The sequence below is a fragment of the Macrotis lagotis genome, chromosome X (genome assembly GCF_037893015.1).
Source record: "Macrotis lagotis isolate mMagLag1 chromosome X, bilby.v1.9.chrom.fasta, whole genome shotgun sequence".
NCBI classification, from domain to species: Eukaryota; Metazoa; Chordata; class Mammalia; order Peramelemorphia; family Peramelidae; genus Macrotis; species Macrotis lagotis.
This window is the reverse complement of record NC_133666.1, coordinates 686931095-686951532: the sequence shown is the minus strand read 5'-3', so window position 1 is coordinate 686951532 and position 20438 is coordinate 686931095. Positions and strand designations below refer to the sequence as shown.

General features: G+C 48.0%; 1 protein-coding gene across 5 annotated transcripts in view; it reads left to right on the top strand.

Moving 5' to 3' along the window:
- The first annotated feature begins 114 nt into the window (after nucleotides 1–114).
- HPS4 (HPS4 biogenesis of lysosomal organelles complex 3 subunit 2) overlaps nucleotides 115–20438 on the top strand; it is a 33116-nt gene continuing 12792 nt past the window's right edge. For 2 of the 5 annotated variants that reach the window (XM_074206173.1, XM_074206177.1), the window contains exons 1-11: nucleotides 115–163; nucleotides 1840–2415; nucleotides 4566–4656; nucleotides 5285–5428; nucleotides 6661–6768; nucleotides 7132–7248; nucleotides 9233–9327; nucleotides 14979–15051; nucleotides 16865–16901; nucleotides 17608–17704; nucleotides 18487–19357. In XM_074206173.1, the coding sequence (XP_074062274.1) occupies nucleotides 2375–2415; nucleotides 4566–4656; nucleotides 5285–5428; nucleotides 6661–6768; nucleotides 7132–7248; nucleotides 9233–9327; nucleotides 14979–15051; nucleotides 16865–16901; nucleotides 17608–17704; nucleotides 18487–19357 (1674 nt within the window). In that variant the 5' untranslated portion in view covers nucleotides 115–163; nucleotides 1840–2374. Of the gene's footprint in view, nucleotides 164–560; nucleotides 629–1049; nucleotides 1201–1226; nucleotides 1614–1839; nucleotides 2416–4565; nucleotides 4657–5284; nucleotides 5429–6660; nucleotides 6769–7131; nucleotides 7249–9232; nucleotides 9328–14978; nucleotides 15052–16864; nucleotides 16902–17607; nucleotides 17705–18486; nucleotides 19358–20438 lie in introns of those variants that run through there. The other 3 variants (XM_074206176.1, XM_074206175.1, XM_074206174.1) reach the window with 3 other exon arrangements.

Sequence of the window (20438 nt, the reverse complement as noted above, 5' to 3'; positions counted from 1 at the left end):
GCGACGCGGGCTCTGGGGGCCGGGGCGACCCGGGGGCGGGGCGTGGTGGGGGCGGGGCCGGGCGGGGCGGGCTCTGGGGCGGGGGCGGGGCGCCCCGGGGGCGTGGTGGGGGCGGGGCGGGCCTCCGCGTGACCGGCAGCGCCTCCGCTCGCGCCGCGCTCAGGTAGCCGTGACGGGGCGGGGGCGGGGGCGGGGAGGCTGGTTTTTTGGGGGGCCCCCCTCGTGCCCCCCTCGTGTCCCCCGCCGCACCACCCCCGGCTCGGCGCGCGCCCCTCGAGGTCGGGGAGGTCCTCGGGCACCCAGGGCGGCCTGGCGCCTTCTCTCGGGCCGACTGCGCACGCGCAGGCGTGGGGGGCCGCGCCCACGTGAGCCGCGGGCCTCGGGGCGCGGAGGCCTCGAGGCGGCGGGGGGGGGGGGCGGGGGTCGCGCTGCGCCTGCGCGCCTGGCACCGTGCCACGCGCCGGGGCACCTCGCCGTGCTGGACCGTGCGCGGGAGAACGGCGGCATGCCCCCGCGCGTGGGGCGGGAGGGCGCGGCCAGGCGCCCGGAGACGGGGGCTGGCCCTCAGCACGCCCCGCACCCGGGCCGCGCCCTCATTAAGTGCCCGCCGTGTGCCTGGCATCCCACGGTGGGCACAGCCGGGCAGCCAGGCCCCAGCCGGCGGGCGCAGTGGGACCCAGGGGCTTCGGGCCGGAGTGGCAGGAGAATGAGGGGACCCCCGACGGGGGCCTGGGGGGAGCCCGAGCCCGGGCCCCAGTGCTTGCGGGAGGAGGGCCGCGGGGTCCTCAGCCCCAGAACGTCAGAGGCCTCACAGCTAGGCCGCCGGAGTCATTAGGAACCTCAGACACACAACACCCCACTTGGAGGACCCGAGACCCCCTGGGAGACCCCTTGGGAGGCCCCAGCTGGTGGCGGCTCTGAGGCTCAGACCCGGGCCCCGCCTTCCAGCCCACGACCCCTGCCCACACCCTCGCAGCTCCGCGTGCTCCCGCCTCACTCGTCTCCAGGGCTGACGGGGGAGGGGTGCGCGCCTTCCTCCTCGTGGGGTCTGGGTGCCCAGAGGGATGATGAGGTCTGTCCTCCCTCCCCCTGACGGCAGAGAGGTGACCATGACAGGCACATGAGCTGGATTGGAGAGGGCGATACACTAAGTCCCCAGCCTCACTTTCTCCTCCAGAGCCATCTGGGTCCAGTGGCCAGGTAGGAATTAGGAGACTAGAGATGCTCCAGACATGTATTTGAGTCTGTCGTGGGGCCTCGGGCTTACCAGCTCCCTAATGCTGATGATTCCAAAGCCCAACTGAAAACTTGCAGTTTTGTTGTTTCAGAACCTGGCCACTTGAGGAGAGTTTACATCCTTTTCCTTCATTTCAGTTTCACATTAACAAGGGGAAGTTCCTTAATTTCTGTTTGGTTAATGCCAGATAGGAGTAACTGAATATTTCGATTGCTTTACCCTCTTCATCCTGGCAAAGTTTACCAGCGGAGGAGGAGAGGCAACCTGTACTCAGACTTTGCTCCCTGGCTTACCCACTGTGGGACTTTTGATCCTTCTGCATCTTGGTTTTCTTATGGATAAGCTTGGGGATACTCTCTTAGAAGTGTGTTAGAAGGTAAATGAAATAATAGATCTGGGATAATAGTACACATTTATATGATACTTGATTATTTCAGGACTTTCTGTGGTGACCTACCACCCATTTATTTATTTCTTTTCTTAATCCAAGTGTTTAAACTTCAAAGAAAACTCTTTGGAAAGATTTGCATCTGCTGATGCCTCATAGATCACATGATGGCATCATGGACTTTGAAATAATTTATTCATTATATTCATTCTAGGGCTGAAATTCTAGTTTGAACTGGAAGCACCAGGATGAAAATAGAAGTATCCAGACTCATTTGAACTGAGGAGAACAAGGAGTGACTCCTCCAATTCTGAAGCATGCACCCCTCCAACAGGACTTGGCTGGGGAAAAGGGCCTTGGAGGTTTCCCAGGACAGTGGATGCTTCAGGGCAGGGACCAGCAAAGTGGTCTAGTCTCCTTGGATTTCTTGGTAGAAGCTTTTTTTTTTTCTGTTGAGTATCTGGGGCTCTCCTTTTTGTGATAAGGAGACTGAAAGCTGCAGCATTTCTGCTTGGGACATTGAAAGAGTCCCCTAGGCTTGGGAGGAGGAAGGCAACCTCACTCAAGCTCAGCCAGTGGCTGCTGTCAACACCTAACAGAAAGGCTGCCAGGCCTCTCCCATTGGATCGGTGAAATCAAGGGAGACAAAAATCTACCATTGCTACTGGAAAGAGAGACGACTAGAAGTTTTTAGTAGAAAAGAAAATTCATGTCGCAGCATGAGCCAGATTTAAGGCCATCTGAAGTAAATGGCCGCCTCTGCCCCAGCAAGGACCAAGGCAGCCTTCTGGTGAGTAGCCCACCCAGCAGCCATATGACTTTGGTCAGGTCGCCTGTGGAACAGCTCTGCTATCTACTTATTCAATTCATTTTAATTGAAACTTTATTTAATTTTTCCAATTGTATCTATAGTATTATTCAATATTCATCCATTTACAAGTTTATGATTTCCACATTTTTCTACCACCCTCCCTCCTTCCCATAAATGACAAACGGTGGTAAAAGTTTTACAGGTACAATCGTATTTAACATGATTCCATATGAAAGAGGAATTAGGGGGTGGCTAGGTGGCACAGTGGATAGAGCACCAGCCCTGGAGTCAGGAGGACCTGAGTTCAAGTCCAGCCTCAGACACTTAATAATGACCTAGCTGTGTGGCCTTGGGCAAGTCACTTAACCCCATTGCCTTGCAAAAACCTAAAAAAAAAAGCTTGTATGTTTAATTACATTTTCCAAAGTACTTCCAGGCAGACTCATTTGCTACTCAGAGATGTCCAGAAAGGGACTGTCTTTTGGGGCATTATGTTCCACTTGGGGATGGCTCAGATAGGAAGTTTTTCCTTAGGTCAAGCCTCAACTTCTCCCTGATCAAGCTCTGCCCCTGGATCTTGGTTCTGTCCTGGGGGATCAGTCAGGACAGAGTTCACCTCTTTACCAGATGACAGACACTTGAAGTATCTGAAGGCAGCTATTGCAGCCCTTTTAAGTCAGACTCCTCACCATTCTCATTGTCCTCCTCTTGGATACCCTCCAGATCATCAGTCTCCTATCAAACCCAGTCCTCTAGAGATGGCCACCCTTTTCTTCCTGAAATCTTTGCCAAGGGTCTGTTTTTTGCAGCTGTCTCTGACTGTTGATGTGGATTGAGGCTTCAGTCCACTAAGACCCCTTGATCTTTGATTTGATGAACTGCCATCCAGCTCTGTCTCCCCTAGGTGGTACCTAAGAGGTTTTCACATCTCTTATGTCATTTACCCCCCACCCCCCCGTGAGATCATATTTTAGTTTAATCCATAAGGAGATGACCTTAAGTGGAAAGACCAGCCCAGAGTCACACTCCTCATGAGTGGCAGCATCCGTCCGGGACTTCTGGCTCCAATTCCAGGCAGCTCTTACCCTTGCCCTCTGTATGGCCCATTTCCCAAACCTGTGAATGTTTGTTATATCTATCAGAAAGGGAAAGCTGTCTTGATTTGGGGACCATCCCCCTTTAATCATTGACTGCCTCTGTGACAATGGCTAAGCCCCTAGGCTGCTCCTCAATTCCCTGACTGGTGGGATCAGAACTTTTGGTAAAATGAAGAACATGAGTTAGGGGAGGGTCAGCGCCACCCAAGATTCTGTCTATGGCAACAGCCCCAAGGACTTTGGGGGAGAGGGCTGGAGAACTGGGCTTTCAGGACCGAGGTGCCCAAGATGAAGGTTTATAACTATGGCCACTGTGCCCAGAGCTTTTGAGATGTAAAAAGTGCTTTCCTCTAAGCAGCCCTCAGGGAGGATTATTATCCTTTTTATAAAGGAGGGAACTGACACTCAGAGGCTGTAGTGGCTCTCTTGTGGTTATACACCAGTCATCTTCAGAAGAGGACTTTTACAGAAGCCTCTTGGAGTTAGATTATCTGCGTTCCTACCCTGCCTCTCACCACTTCCTCTGTGTGTGGGACCTCTCTGGGCCCAGCCTCCCCATCTGTAAAAGGAGGGCATGGCTCTAAAGGCCCCTCTAGCTGCAGATCAATGGGCCTGGCATACCACAGCTCTTCTGACTCCCATCTGATGCCCTTTGCACTTTCCCAGCTTCCACTGTGCTGACGACATTGACTGCCCCCAACTTCCTCTTAATACTACAGGAACTTAGTTATCAAAAGAAAGTGGTAAATGGTGTGGTTGGAAAAGGAAGGCTCATTGTTTCAAAGACAGCTTGTCATTGTGAGCATTCCACTGCTCCTTTCTCTTACCCTCCTTCTTTTTGGGACAAATGGCCCGGAATGAATAGAGGCAAAGCTTTAGGTTGACACTCCTGCTCTGGAGTTCAGAGTCTAGAAGGATTTGTTGACATTGAGTCATGAGCCTTTCATGGATGAGATGGAAAGCTAGGTTAAAAATGGTGGCATCAGAGGATGCTAAGAAACACACTGTCCTCCTGCCTCTCTGTCTCTCCAGGTGGAATTACTTTTTCCTTTATGATGGCTCAAAGGTAAAAGAAGAAGGAGACCCCACAAGAGCTGGCATTTGCTATTTCTATCCTTCTCAGGTAAGTCACATGGTTTTTTACTCAGTTGTTAAGCACCTACTGCTCCCACACAGCCTCAACTAAGTGTGTAATCTGGTCATCTGGTCTTGTTTTATTGGGAAATCCACAGACTTGGTCCCAGAGGGCTCCGGGGTCCCATGTGCTGGCCATCTTCTGCGGGGTAGACATGGTACAGATGAAGCTCAGCCCCTCAGACTCAGGTCGGGGTCATCAGATTACTGGGACTGGTCTGGAAACCTCTGCAACCTTTGCTGCCTTCCCCTGCTACCTTCATTTCCCTTTTGAGCCTCCCTTTGGCAAAGTAGATCTTTCCGTCTGCCATGACCATGATTCAGCCAGCCTCTTCATCTTTGTCCTGTGTTGCTCTGGCCATTTGGCCCCTCAATTAGATTTCTTTAGCAGTGAAAGGTGAGGGAATTGGTGCCCATGCTTCGTGACCTGCACACATTTGGCACCATGTCAGTACTCCCTTTCTCCTTCCTAGGCCCAGAGGGGTTCCGTGTGAGCATCTCCTCCCACAATCAAGCTTCTCTGTTATTCAACCATCTACATAATGAGTGTCCCTTCTGTATCCAAGCAAGAGCTGGAGGCTTTCAGCCTCTTCTCTGGCATTTATTCTTTCCCACAGACTGCGCTTGACCAGCAGGAGTTCCTCTGTGGACAGATCGCTGGAGTCGTCCGCTGTATTTTTGAACTTTCTGGTTCTCCTCCCAGTCTTGTTCGTCTGAGGAAATTGAAATTTGCCATAAAGGTTGATGGAGATTACCTTTGGGTAAGTGAAAAGCCTACATTGATTATGAGAGCAAAGTACAAGCAGTGGATTTCATTGGGATAGGGAACTTCCAGTGAGGAAAGGCCCTCCACCAATGCAGATCGGCAGCTTTTCTGAATTCAGAGTCTTTGGAAGATGCCCAGAAGCTCAGAAGTGACTTGCTGAGGGCCCCACAGCTATCATTGTCAGAGAGCAGGTCAGGACTTGTCTCTTGAGAGCTATTTAAAAATAACACCCACGGTACCTAGGTGGTACAAGTCAGAAGGACCTGAGTTCAAATTCAGCTTCAGACAATAATTACCTGACTGTGTGTCCTGGGTAAGTCACTGAACCCCATTGCCCACCAAAGAAAAATGATTGTAGTTTGATTCAGTGACAGAAATAGCATCTCTGCATTAGGCAGTGCTACTTCTTTAGTCCAAGAGCCCAGGAGCCTAACCAGAGGGTGTTGGGTCTCTTGCCTAGGATCTGGGAGCTCCATGTAGTCTGATGTACACCACTTGTGTGGTGACCTCAGTGCATCAGAGGATAGTCCGGTGACCTGAAGCCGTGATGCAGTTGGGGCACAAGGCCTGGAGTTTTAGGGAACCAAAAAGGAGGGAGGCCATTTTCTTTTCCACTAAGCAGTCTGCACATGAACCTTCTGTGGCCGGGCTCATACACAGTCTAGAATCGAAGACTTTTCAAGCTGAAGGGACACCATGGCCATTTCAGTGCAGTGGTCTCATGACGAGGCTTAAGACAGCAAGGGCCTCAGGGAAATCAGGTATTCAGGTCAAGATTCTTGGAATAGCTCCCCTGGGGTCACCGGGGTCCTCTGCCCTCGAGACCTTGCCTGTAGGAAGTCCATGATCATGTGGGAGACAGGAGAAATGGAACATAAGAAACCTTCTAGGTAGTGTGTAAGAAAGGGCACGGTCATCCAGGAAACGTGGGTTAAGCGCCTGCTGTATGCCAGACACCATGCAGACCCTGAGGATATGAAGGAAGGATGAACATGAGCTCTGGCTGACAGGATGCAGGCTCTCAGTGTGATGGACTTTCACAGAGAGAGAAACAAGTATGAGTGAATGTGACAGGAGAGGCTTCTGGAGAGAAGAGGCCCTGGAAGACCTGTTGAGGGAGTGGTCAGCAAGAGCTGGGCTGGGGAGGCTGGACTGGGGGAGACTGGACCCAGTGAGGGGGCCTATGACTTTAGCTCTTAGCTTTGGAATGTCCCTCTGTGTCCAAAGGTACTGGGCTGCACAGTTGAGCTCCCTGATGTCAGATGCAAGGAATTTCTGGATCAGCTGATTGGATTCTTTCACTTTTATAATGGACCCATTTCTCTGGCTTATAAGGTATGTGGATGTAGACTAGGTGACCCTGCTTTATCTATAGAACCCCTTTTGGAAGGCAGATGTTGCCAGGCACCCCATGGCTCTGAGGGCTGCTCTTTGATCACATTTATAGACTGTTCTCTTTCTCCTGGAGCTGTTGGCATCTGTTTTCCCCTCCGAGTAACCATGTTCTCCCTTGGCACCATGTCTGTTGTCAGTAGCTATTGTCATTGTCCTGTTGTCTGCCCCCATCCCCTGCCCAGCTCAACCCCTTCATCAGAAGGTGCTCATTCAGGAGCTCTGAACCCCTCCCCAGAGTGATGACCTGGCCAAGGGGGTTTTCTTCAGGTGTCATGAATTTACCTGTAATCCTTCCTGTTTTAGAATTATCCTCAGGAAGAGCTGAACAGAGAGTGGGACAGTTTCATCAATTATATTCTGAAAAACACCAGTGAGCTGCACAAAATATTCAATTCCCTTTGGAATTTGGACAAAACTAAGGTAAACTACCCTCTCTCCTTCCCCCTTGTTTCTTATAAAAAGGAGAATCATTGTTTCTTCAACCTATTTTTAAAATGGAATGTGTACACAGACTCTCTCTCTCTCTCTCTCTCTCTCTCTCTCTCTCCTCTCTCTCTCTCTTTCACATATTTACACTATACACTCTAGAGAAGCGACCTGGCAGCCAGAGTCCAAGTCTCTGCAGAGGAAGGCCTGGCTTCTAATCTCACCTGGATGCCTCCTTTCTTGATGTAATTCAAGCCTAACACAGCTCTCAAGACTTGTACATAGGATTCTAGATTCAGAGCAGGAAGGGACGTTCGTGGCCGACTCTTCTCTTTCTAATAACATAACTCGCATTGATACAGTGCTTTAAGGCAGGCAGGGAGATATCTCATTGCATCCTCATAATGCTGAGAAGCAGGAGCTGTTATAGATTTTATAGATGAGGAGACTGAGGCAGATTGAGATGATATGATGTGTCCAGGGTCACATAGCTAATCAATGTCTAAGGCTAGCTTTGACCCTGGGTCTCTCTCTGACTCCAAGTCCAGGTAGTGATCTACATCTGGGCAGGAGTTCCCAAGACAACTTTTCTCTACCAGCAACATAGGCCTTTAGTGTAAAGTTATAAAAGCCTCTGTGTCCCCACATGTGCTCGAGGGTGAGTTGCATGGGCAGCCTCTGTCTTTTCTAGTCCTGTCACATTAGGGGTGTTGGGTTTGGGGGATCAGAAAGCTTCCTTCCCCTGCCAGTGTTGTCCACTTCTCTACTACTTAGAGCTGACAGTAAATATTTAGCCACAATCAGGATAAAAAAAGGCAAGACTGCAAGGTGAGATGGGGAAGAGAGGCGGCAGAACCCCCCTACTTTTGATTAGGAAATATTCTCTTTGCCATGAGAGTAGGCACAATGTGGGCTGGACAGGCAGCTGGCCTGGACTCCCACGCTTGATGCTTCTCAACATTTTTGATGTTAGTGAACATTATGTCTTTGGAAAGGCAACCAAGAGAAACAAAGGGGTTTATTTTCCATTAAAACAAGTTCCTGAAGGTCGCCAGAGGAGAGCATCGACAAGCTTCCTCTATTATCGGCTTCCATGCTTCTCCAGGTAGTGGTGCCCATCCATGGCTTCCACAGAGCCCAGTTCATGGGCACTGACAAACACTTCTTGATTGGTTGGCTGCCATTAATTAGTTTTCAGCCCTGATGGTGGATTTACACAGCACCCACCTCACAAAGCCACCTGCCCTCTTTTTTGTTAAAAAAAAAAAAATGTCCCCATGGGTTTGAGAGATGCCTCAGTTTGTGACTGGGCAAAAGAAAGGAACCATATGGGGACCAAACCCAGAGTTTTGGTTTCATTTATACATATAGCACTGATGAATTAATGACATTTCTAGGACACTGCTCCAAAAAAGGAAGGTGGCTAGCAGGCAGCTTGTCTGATGGGTTTAACATCCTTACCCAAGAAGAAAAGGTGCCAGAGGGCGGGCAGGGTTGCGCCTGGCAGGGTGGGAACCTTCGCAGGGTGTCCTAAGGGCAGAGAAATCTAGACAGTGAGCGAGTGAGTGCAGCCAGAGGGATGAAGGGGTGGATGGGAGCTTGGGTGGGGCTGAGTGTGCAGGAGGCCCAAGACCTTTTTAGCTCCATTGCAAGCATCAGAGACCACTTACCATTCTTGCTGAAGGGCAATTCAAGGTACTTGGCAGGCAAGCTGAGGCGAGAGGCCCATTCTAGACCCCGCATTTACCCTGTGCTGGGGACAGTCTGGAGGGCTGCGGCCTGCCACTCCTTTTAGCCCCCAGGCCTGTCCTCATGGCTGCGATTTGTGACATCAGCACTTGGAGTGTGGAAAGACAGACCAGACCAGAGCATCGCTGCCATCTGACCATGGAGCACGCCTTTCTAGAGCTAGGCACTACCAGCAACTTCCTTCCCTCCACCTTGTCCAGGTTAAAGTCTTCTCTTTTTTCCCCCACAGGTGGAGCCCCTCCTCTTACTCAAAGCTGCCCTCATTTTGCAAACCTGCCAGCGGCACCCTCACATTCTGGCTGGCTGCATCCTCTATCAGGGCCTGTGAGTAACCTATCTCCCCGTCCTTTTTACTGCAGTGGTCATGCTTCAGAGCTCGGCCTGGCCCTGAGCCCTGTGCCCATAGCTCCCACCTGGCTGGGCTCTTGTGAGGGTGAGCCAGTCTCTGGTCCTTTGGGCATCAGTGTGGCTTGCAAACAGAAGATGCTCCTGTTCTGTAAAGCCAGAGGGGATTATGGGAAGGAAGGGATGGGCTTTTTCTCTGTTCAGTTAAGAAAGATGAATTTGTTTTTTTAATCATAATTAACTTTTTCAATCAATAAAAACCTTTTTTTCTTTCTACTCTAACTCCTTACTTCCTCTCTCTCCCAGTTAAGAATGAAAGAAAAACAAAATTTTTATTACAAACATATGATAGCAAACACAATAAATTTCCGCATTAGCCACGTCCAAAAAATGTCTTATTCTGTCCTCTTGAATCCTTCATTTCTCTCTGGAGGCAGGCAGCATATTTTAGCATTAGTCATCTGCAATTGTTGGTGGTCATTACACTAATCAGAGGTCCTAATTCTTTTAGAGTTATTTGTCTTTATCACCTTGTTGTTAGTGTATAAATGGTCCTCTTTTTTCTCACTTCACTTTGTATCAGTTCCTATGAATCTTCTCAGAATTTCCTGAAACTACCTCCTTACGTCCTTTCTGGTGTACAGTAGGATTCCATCATGTTTATGTGTCATAGCTTGTTCAGCTCTTTGACCATTTTTAGGCATCCCTGCCAGACTCTTATTCTTTGCCACCTCAAAAACACCTTTTAGTGCATTTTTAGATTATTTTTGTTTAGTCTTTTATTTTTACTTCTGTATGTTTTTATTAACTATGTTTTTACTTCTGTATGTTTTTATTAACTTTTTTATTAACTTTTTTTTTATTAACTTTTATATTTCTATTCACCTCTGGTCTTTCCATCAGGAATGTCCTCTGTTTTCATTAAAGGTCCTTTTTTTTTTTAAACCTTTGTAGCATTAGACTCAGTTTTGTTGGGTAAGTTATTCTTGGCTGTAAGTGCACACACACATGCATCCTTTGCTTTCTGAAGTAGAATATTTCAGACTCTGCTCTTTTATTGTATTAATGCCTAAATCATGGGTAATCCTGGTTGGCATCCTGGTCCTTGAATCCTTGGATTTGGGCTACAAGGCTCCTAAGAGTCTAAATTTTGGTACTTCTTCCAGAAGGTGCCCTGTGGTTTCTTTCTGTTTCTACTCTGCCCTCTGGTTCTAAGAGATCTGGGCATTTTTCTTTGAAGATTTCTTGAAGCAGGAGTGCCAGGCTCCTTTTTGTCTGTGACATTCAGGTAGTTTAGTGATTCTGTTTCCAGATCAGCCATTTTTGTCATGAAGTGCCTTGCATTTACTTACATTTTCTTAATCTTTTGTCTCTGTTTTGATCTTATGGCTATATGAAATCATTGACTTCTGTTCAGTCCATTCTAATTTTTAGGGAGTTTGTGCTAGAGTCAAGTTTTTGTCCACATTGTTAATTCCCTTTCCAACATTTTCTTCCATGACTAATTTGTTTTCCAAATTTTTTCTTTAGTGCTCATTTCATTAAAACATCTTAAAAATTTTTTGCTTGATCTTTTCTAGGAATTCTAGTTGAATTTATGCCCATACAGTGTTTTTCTTTGTGACTTTGCTTTTGACATTTTGGAATTTTCATTTCTTCTATATTTATGACTTCAGTGTCCCTTTTACTAAGATAACTTTTAATGGAGGGATTTTCTTTTTCTTTTTTTCTTTTTTATTACATACTAGATTCTGTTATTATTTGAGTAGTAATTAAGACTGGACTTTGCTGCAGTTTTGGAAGAAGCTTATTCTGTTGCTCCTTTCTTGGTAGTTGCATATTCAGGATCTCAAAGGCAGCTCCCTCTGGAGACCCACAAACTTTCTGTGCCCCCACAATGGTCTGATTGCTGCTCCCCTGGCCTGACTTTGGTACATTTCAGACCTGGATGTGGGTTCCACTAGACTCAGTCTGCTGCCAGCTGGGAAGTGCCACTGGTTCAGAGTAGTAAAACTGTAGGCTTTCCTTGGGTCTGGGATTCCTGCCCTGGGTATTCTTCTGTGAACCTCAGGTTTGACTAAAGCTAGAATTAGACGTGTCAAAACCACATCATTATCCTGTACTTCTAGATTTTCCCCTACACAGCCTCTGGCTTGCTGCCATTCCTTATTTGTGATGGCCACTTTGGACCCAGGTCCCCTCTCAATCTATTCTGAATCTCTTATTTGGAACTGCCAACTGGCACCTGTTCCTACACTCTTTATGGGCTCCCTAGCATGGATAGGGCCTGTTCCTGGATGCTGAACTGCTCAACATGGCAGTTCATTCCTACCCCAGGTCTATAGACTTCCCTCTTGATGCTGATTTGGACTGAAAAATTGCCTTGTCTTGGATTCTTCCCCCATGGATTCTGTCTGGAACATATTCTGGATCTCTTGAAGAGTTTTGGTGGGGAGAGGAAACTTGTTGAACTGCTTCTTACAGCTTCATCATCTTGGTTCCCAAGATAGATACATTTAAAAGATCAACCCTAACTCCAAACATTCATTTAGAGCTTCTTCTATTACCTCCCCCCTTCCACTGAATTCTAGAAATTAAGCCTCTAGTATTGCAAGGCAGGTGCTGAGTATTAGGACTGGACTACAAAACCACCCTCTCTTGAGGGTGCACCCTTGGTGGCTGCAGGTCAGGGGCTACCAGGAAGGCTTCCTGTAGAAGCTGCATCAGCCACTGCATCTGAGATCTGAAGGGAAAAAATGACTGAAAGAAGCAGAGCCAAGAAGGAGGGCTGCATTCTAGCTTCTGGTAGAGTTTGTGAAAAAGCTGGAGCCTGCTGGGGTGATGGCAGGTTTGGGGACCAGCAGCTGGGACAGTTTCCCTGAAAAAGGGACATGGTGGAAATAAGTCTGAAGGGGGGGTTGCAGCACAAATCTCAGGTGGGGGAGTCCACTAAGGTCAGATCCATTCTCTAGGCTGATTATTGTGACAAAGTGGAGAATGAGGATAATCATGTGTATGGAGAGGAGGCTAATGTGTGGGAGGGGGGTGGGATAGAATGAACAAGATTTGGCTACTGATGGACTCAAAGCAGGGCTGGGATTGGAGAGATGAGAGGAGAAGAAAGACTCCAGTGTTGCCTAACTAGGCGATTTATAGGATGAGGGTGCCCTTAATAGAAATGGGAACTCTCTAGCAGTTTCACCATGGGGCAGGGATAGGTAGAGAAGATCACGAGTTTAGTTTGGGACATGGTAGAATTTGGGGTACTGATGGGCCGCACTAGGAAAAGGTATAGGATGATAGCTTGGGTGGAGGTCACTGACAAGTTCTTGAAGGATTGGGAATGCCTTGATGTGTTTGTTGGCAGTAGAGAAACAGCCATTTGAAATGGAGAGAAGGAAAATGAGAGGGGGAACTTGAGTAAAGGGCAATATTTGTAGAATTTGTTCAATTAGCAAGCATTGATGGAAGAGAATGGAGTCAGGGGCCCAAGCAGAAATCGTGGTCTGGGCAGGAAAAGGACCCTCTCTTCCTCAGAGACCCAGAGTGAAGGAGATGGGAATGGGGAATGGCATAGAAAGAAGGGGAATTGTAGAATTGGGAAGAAGGGGGCACGCAGTGGATGGCTTCAGTTTTCTCCTGAAATAGGATGTCACATTACCTGCAATTACTGTGCCAGGAAAGAAAAAATCAGGATGGCTGGCAGCCCGGTGAGTCAAATTCAAATTGGAGGAAGTGTATTTGTAGGGGACTCAGTTGTCATTGTTGTGGGACTTAACTAGGTTCCGTCCATCATCTCATCCACTGTTTACTTCTTGAGTGCAAGATGAGGTAGATATGTGTAGACATCGATCCATGTGATAGATCTAGGGATTTAAGTGGAAGACAAGCGCACTAAGAGACCAGCAGCCAAGGGAATCTAAGGCTCTTTTAGGCTGAGAGAAGAGAGGTGGGGTCCAGTCCCCCCAGTTCAGTCCTAAGTAGCATGTTTAAAAGTCATTGACAAGCTGGACAGTGTCCAGAAGACAGTACCAGAATGAAGAAGAGGTGAGAGCGTACCATGGGGGACCACTACAATGGGAGAGGACGAGACCTGTGATGGGGGTGATCATTGTCTTCAAATGTTTGATGTGGAGCCATCCTTATTTCTCTTGGTTCCCTGGGCATGGCCAGGAGTGGGAAGGTCTAGAAAGGCAGCCTGGGGTTCCATGAAAAGAAAAACTTTCAAATAACTTGAACCCTCTTAAGGAGTTAGTTCCTAGGACAGGAGACTGTGATAAGAACTAAGAGGAGGTTGAGTATGTGGGAAAGTGGAAATTTGGAAGGAAAAGAAATTATGATCTGAAAGTAAAATTCCAAGGTTGTAGATCTTGGAGACAGTCCATTTCTGAGAGCGTCTGTGACTCTCAGTGTGTGTCCACAGTGGGATGGAGAAAGTAAGTGGACTTACAAAGGTTGAGGAACTGAGGGGTCAGGTTGTTAAGTGGGATGAGTAGGGTCAGAATAGCAAGCAACTGTCAGGAAAAGGCAAGACAATCACCTAGAAGTTGGTAGTTGACAATAGCAAGACTAGGGAGAGGGTAGAGGATGCTGGAGAAAGTGGAAAATAGAGGGAGAAGAATTGAAGTAGGGTCAAATTTTATATCTCTGGGCTCAAGGACTACTGCGAACAGCAACTGCAGCCATTAAATTAAGAGAAACTTGTTCCTTGGAAGAAAATCTATGGCAAATCTGGACAGCATACTAAAGAGCAGAGCATCACCTTGCCTACAAAGCCTTATACAGTCCAAGCTACAGTTTTTCCAATAGCATTGAATGGCTATGAGGAGCACCACAGAATCAATGCTTTCAAATTGTGATGCTGGAGAAAACTTTTGAGAATCTTTTGGACAGTAAAGAGTGAAGTCTTAAATTAATTCAGATTGTTTTCTGAAATATCAAATACTAAAGCTGAAATATTTTGACCAGATTAGAAGAATGGGACTCATCAGAAAAGACCCTGGTGTTGGGAAAGATTGAAAGCAAAAGAAGAAAGGGTCAGCAGAAGATGAGATGGAGATAGTGTCATGGTAACAACATGAGCTTGGACAGACTTGTAGAGGTAGTGGAGGATAGAAAGGTCTGGCACATTACGATCTGGGGAGTCTTGAAGAGTCAGACATGACTGAACAACAACAAATTGTAAGAAAATTTGTGGAGAAGAGTAAAAGGATTCCAAAACGCAGAGTAAGGTGACCTATGTGATGGGTCAGTGGAGTGAGAGTGGACTTTGGGAGGCAGAAGGATGATTTGTAGGCTTGTAGGATGATTCTGAGTTAGGAAGGAGGAGAGGGAGTCTGGAGACCTGGATTGGAGGGGCTTCTCTAGCAAGAGACGGGTTACCATGATAGGGTCCTTTGGCCTAACTAAGCTTACTGAGTGCATCCTCCCTGTAGCTGGAGAAAGGATTTTGGAGTGTGTGCCATCCTGGCTTTGGGGGCTGTTCCTCAGGCCTCCTGATTTCTAAGGACCTGAGCAGGTAGAGAATTCTGCCTGCCATTCTTGCCACTGTCCTTGCTGAGAGGGATTGTAAGGACCCTGCCTAGTCCTGATTACTCATTATTGTTTCTGTTTGTGTGTTGCCCTCTTAGGATTGTTAGTACCCAGCTGCCGCCTTCCCTCACTGCCAAGGTCCTTCTCCATCAAGCATCATCTCCTAACAAGGTATAGTAGGGTGAGCTGTTTGGGCTGCCTAGGCCTTCTCTTTTTACCTAGAGTGATTAATGCAGAATGAAAAATTTACCCACAAATCATGGTTGGATAATCAGCTTCATCCTCTGGAACTCTAGGGGTTCCTTCAGGTTATTCCTTGTGTCATTTCAAACAGTGCACTCCCCACTCTTGGCCCATGGCCACCCTCTGTTCACATCATGTTTCTCAGGAGTAAAGTCACTAGAGCAACTGAAAGACAGTCTCACTAAGCCACAGTCCTGGAGGACTGGCAAGTTTATAAGACGATACCCCGGCACCCTCATTTTACCGATGAACCAGGTGAGGCTCCAAGGAGCAAAGTGATTTATCTGAGGGCAGGCACCCAACTAGTAATTACTAGCGCTGGAATTTGAGCTGAATTTTATCGACTCAAGTGATCTTTCCATGTAACCAATTCATGTCTCTATGTACTATACGTGTCTGTATGGTGGCCTTGGTTGGTTGGTTCTTTACATCATCAAGACTTAGGAGTTTGATTTTTCATGAGAATGTTCTTCTATTTGAAGAAAAGTTAATCTTTAATATAAAAGCCTTTGCAGTTTAGAGGAAGACCCAGAACACCTGCCTGCTGTTTGGGTAGTTTGAGGTAGGGTAAGGAGAGCTGAAGGACAAGTGCTAAAAACAAGAGGTCAGTTTACCTATATTTCTTTTTCCTCTTATTCTTTCATCATGAAAACTAGCATGTCCATAGCAACATGCTATGTGATAGCCAACTCACCTGTCCAGTGATTGCACATGGCTTAGTCATTCGTGGTATGTGAGTGGGGTGGAATATTACATTATAAGAAATGACAAATTGAGAGGCATCCAGGAAACCTAGAAGGGCCTGGGTTAGGGGAGGCTGACAGAAGGAAGCAAAATCAATCTGTCCATCAGTCTGCCTGAAACTTGTAAGAAATAACACAGTTTGAAACAGCCACTCATGGAAGAAGGGACCCAGAATGGGATGTGGAAACAAGCAGGAAGTTTTGATAGCTGCTTTCTTAGAGTTAATACAGACAAAGATCAAAAGCAGATTTGCAAAAAGGATCCACATCTGAAACAGATTTACTCTTTCCTCAGAGTGCGAAGCAGGGTAGCCTAATGGAGCGAAGTGGGTGACCTAGTGGCCTGTATGCAGGCCTGCTCTCAGGACACCCGAGCTTTCACCATTGACTTGGTTACCATGGGGCCTTGGTAAGGTCTCTCTGGGCCTTGGTTTTCCTACCCACAAACCAACAGAAGCAGGCAGAATGAGTCCCAAGGTTCTTTTTAGCTCTGACCTATTTTGAGACTTTTTGTCCCAATAAAAGATTTTTTTTTTTTGCTTTACTAGAGAGAAGTGTTGTCAGGCTAGATTATTGATTGCTTGAATGAGAAGCTGGGACGTCTGCAGGTCTTTTGTTGCCCTAACACTTACATGGGGCCTGTATCCAAAAGTCGAATTTCTAGGTGAGAATTTTTCATAACATAATGGAGAACTTGGAGTCTGATTGCAGCCCAGAGAGCTTCAGCTCTTTGGGTTTGGACTTACTTGTCAAAGAAGGCAGATAGCAGGCACTGCCCCCTGGCCCATGGTGGCTCTCCTTGCCCAGCGCCTGCCATGCTGCTGGCGGAGCAGCTTGGAGAAGCTTCTGTCCCATCTGCTTTGCTCTCGGTTTTGACGATAGATGGACTCTCTGTGCACAGTTGAATTTTGTGACCAGATGGTGCGGTGGATTCCTGATGGTCAGGTCAGGCCCCAACTTAGAGAGAAAGGAGAGCTAGCCGATATGTTTCTTTTCAGAGTCTACCTGCAGGAGGGGACGCCCTTCAGGAACTCGGTAAGTGCTCCGATCCTTTACAACAGCTTGAAAATGGCAGGCTCTCCTGCTGCCCCCCCAAAGAATCATGTTTGGCTTTCATGACTGAGCAACAGAAGTGAATCTTTGTGCATTCCCATATGTCCACTGCATCTGGTCACAAGGTGGTGGAAACAGATGAAAGAAGGCCTCTTAAAGACAAGTATTTTTCTAAATCCTGCTTTCTGAACTCGAGTTTCAAGCCAAGACTTTTAAATCTATGTTTACAAACCTCCTTAACTCAGTTATTCTGAGTGTCCAGCCAGTTTCCAGAGACAGTTCTGCTCCCAGGTCTTTGGAGTATGCCTGAGGGCAGAGGCTGGTGCATGCCTGCTTGAGGGGGCTGCTTCTACCTCAAACTAGGGTTTATAGGTCAGGGTCTAGAAGGGGTTCAGCATCTCCTCATTCCCACCCCACCCCATCCCAGGCTTCCTCGCCTTCCCATAACTGTCTCCTTCCCAGATGCTGTGTGCTGATCCCCTAGCCAGGCCTCTCCCTCCTCTTCCCTTTTCTGCTCTTTGGTTCCATGCACACAGCAGTTCGGTGGCTGTTGACCTGTACTTTGCAGTGTAGGATGGACGCTCATTCCAAGTTTGGCTCTTAAGGTTTTATTGTGAAGGAAGAATACCCTCAGCCCCCCAACAGGTATTCTGCATGTGATCACTCTTTATTTAATTTGCAATTCTAGGATGTGCACTGCCGGCCAATGTCCAGATTACCCCAGTTTTCCTAACCAAAGATGAGGCTGTTAACCTTCGTGATTTTCCAGTGGAATGGATGACAAGGTGGGAAGTTCAGAACAGGCTAAAATCCATATGAGCTCTGATAAAATGTCCACCCCGTGTGGGCAGCCCGCCTCCCAGGTGGGGTAAGTGCTGGGTTTCTTAGCCAGACTTGCAGTGCTAAACTTCAAAGCCCTTCTGTTAATTCTGATTCCAAAGCCAGAGACCATCCTGTGTTAACCAGGGCAGAGTAACAAAAACTCACATTTGCACGGTGGTTTTAAGGTTATCTGAGTGTCTTCCTCATAGTAGCCCTGCAAAGACAAGTATTGATAGTGTCCCCAGTCTACAGATAAGACAAGGGGATATTTGAGGCTTTAGGTTTTTCTTTTTGTTTTGGGTTTTTTTTTTTTTTTGAGGGGAAGGAGTTGGCAAGGCAATGGGGTTAAGTGGCTTGCCCAAGGTCACACAGCTAAGTAACCATTAAGTGTCTAAGGTTGGATTTGAATTCAGGTCCTCCTAATTCCAGGGCTGGTGCTCTATCCACTGCACCACCCATTTGCTCCTGGGCTTTAGTTTTTCAATCCCCTTGTACTACTCTCAGTTAAGGGCAACCAGTAACAACTGTATCCATGTGACAACCATCCCCACAGTGGGACCCGGTCATGTTTTCTTCCACATGGATCAGACATCCTTGCTTCCCATTGCAATTGGGCACTTGCCCAGGGATGGATGCCTTTTTATTAGTGACTTAGCATGAGAATGATTTAGTTTCTTAATTAGTGATTTGCACTTTGAGACCGGTTGGTAGCTGGTAATGTCCCTGCCATTTGTCTGTTTATCAGGTCTCCCACATCTTCAGCCAACTGCAGAGAGAAATCAGAGTCTCCTGTTCCAAGGGACTGGAGTTCCTCAGCATCTGAAGAGGTCTGTCCTGTGAAGGAGGAGGACAGTGACTCAGTTTGTCCAAATGGCCCCAGAGAGGCATGTAAGAAGGCAGGACATTTGTTTCATCCTAACTCAGAGAGGGTCAAACCACCAAGATTACCAAGCCCTGCTAAGAGCCAGGGCCCAGGACTCGGCACTAGTCCAGGGAAGGAAAGGGAGCATGAGTCCTTGGCCTCCCCATCTGCACTTCCCATTCTGGGAGGTCAGGAAACAGAGGTGTCCTCTTTGCATTTCAACTTCCGCAGTGTTTGTGCCTCTGATGGTGGTGATGCATACCAGGAGAATGTTGTTGCTCTGGACCCCTCCTTGGCAGAACCCTGGACCCTGGCTCCATCCCATGGTGGTCTCACATGCTTCCCTCCTGAGGGTCCCCCACAGGCCCCTGTGAAAGGGTTCTGTGTGGACATTCGAGGGAGTCCCAGTCAGGTCTGGGTTCCTGGAGGAGACTGCCTCCCTGACAGGCCAAGCAACCCATTGTCCTCGCCTCTCTCAGGCTCTGAGCCCTCTACTGAAGTCCAGGATTCCAGTCAGTCTGCAGTAGGGGGCAGCCCCCAGAAGCCAGGCCACAGTTTGGAAGGCCATTCTGTCTCACTGGGGTCTCAGGGCAGCGACTTCTCTGCAGATGGAAGCCACTCACACTTCCCTTGGAGGGATCCTCAGTCTGTGCTAGTGAAGATGCACCTGTACACTCACAGTGTGAAAGGTCTGGTCTTGTCCCTGCTGGCCGAGGAAACGCTCCTCAAGGATGGGGCAGTCATCGAGGATGTGGTAAGTGGGAGGTTGGGAGGCATAATTTATAGAGCCATCTACTACATGCCAGGTAACATTATCTCACTGGAGTCTCACAATGTTGTGAGGTTGATTCTGTTATTAAACCCATTTTGGAATTGAGTGGGGGGGATGTCCTAAGTCACCAGCCTCATTTTCTCCTCTGAAGTCATCTGTGTCCAGTGGCCAGATATGAATCAAGTTGACTGGAGATGGCCCTGAATGAGAGGTAGTCAGGGTTAAGTGACCTGTCCAAGATCACACAGCTATTAAGTCCCAAGTGCCTGAGGCTGGATTTGAACTCCTGTGACTCCAAGGCCAAGGGACCAGGCCCTGTAGATTCCCCCTGGAAATCTAGGGTAACTCCCTCTAGTAGAGCCTCATTTCCCTTTGTCCTTTCAGTCCAAGGGGGTGTAATGCAGGTATCCCCTATTGTACCTGGAGGATAAGGGGCCTGCCCACAGCTGTTGTTGATGGGCCCTCTAGGCGGTAGGAGGCACCCCGGCAAAGACTGATTCTCCTTGTTTCTCAGGAAGGTCATCAGTCACGGGCTTCTCTAAAACACTGTTTGCATGTGAAGCTGACACTTGGCAGGGAAGTTGGCCTCCCTCCCACTGCCCCAGTACCAGGACTTGGCAGGTCCAACGGCTTATGATCTTGTAAATTGTGGGAGAAGCAGGGGTGGTCTGCCCATCTTGGTATCAGCCTGGCCAGACTGATCACCATTAGGCATTAAACACTTCCTCCCCTCGGAAATGGTTGTACGACTGGGATGATACATTGACCGATGGGGCTCTTTCATCCTTGAGGCCTCTGGGGTGTAGGACTTTGTGGAAGATGTCAGTTGCCATAGTAACAGCCTCCTTTCACTGGTAGAGAGTGTGGTGGCATCAAGAATCTGCAAGTCGAGATCGCTGCAGGGTGAGTGGTGTCCTGGGGCCTGCCTTGTTTTTGTTCTTAAATCTATATTATTCTAAGCCTTGCTGATTAGCATGCAAAGCTTGTGACCCTTTGGAAACAGGCAAGTCACCTTGCTGCATAGATGGGAGGGAGGCTGCAGGAGCCCTTCTCTGTACAAATC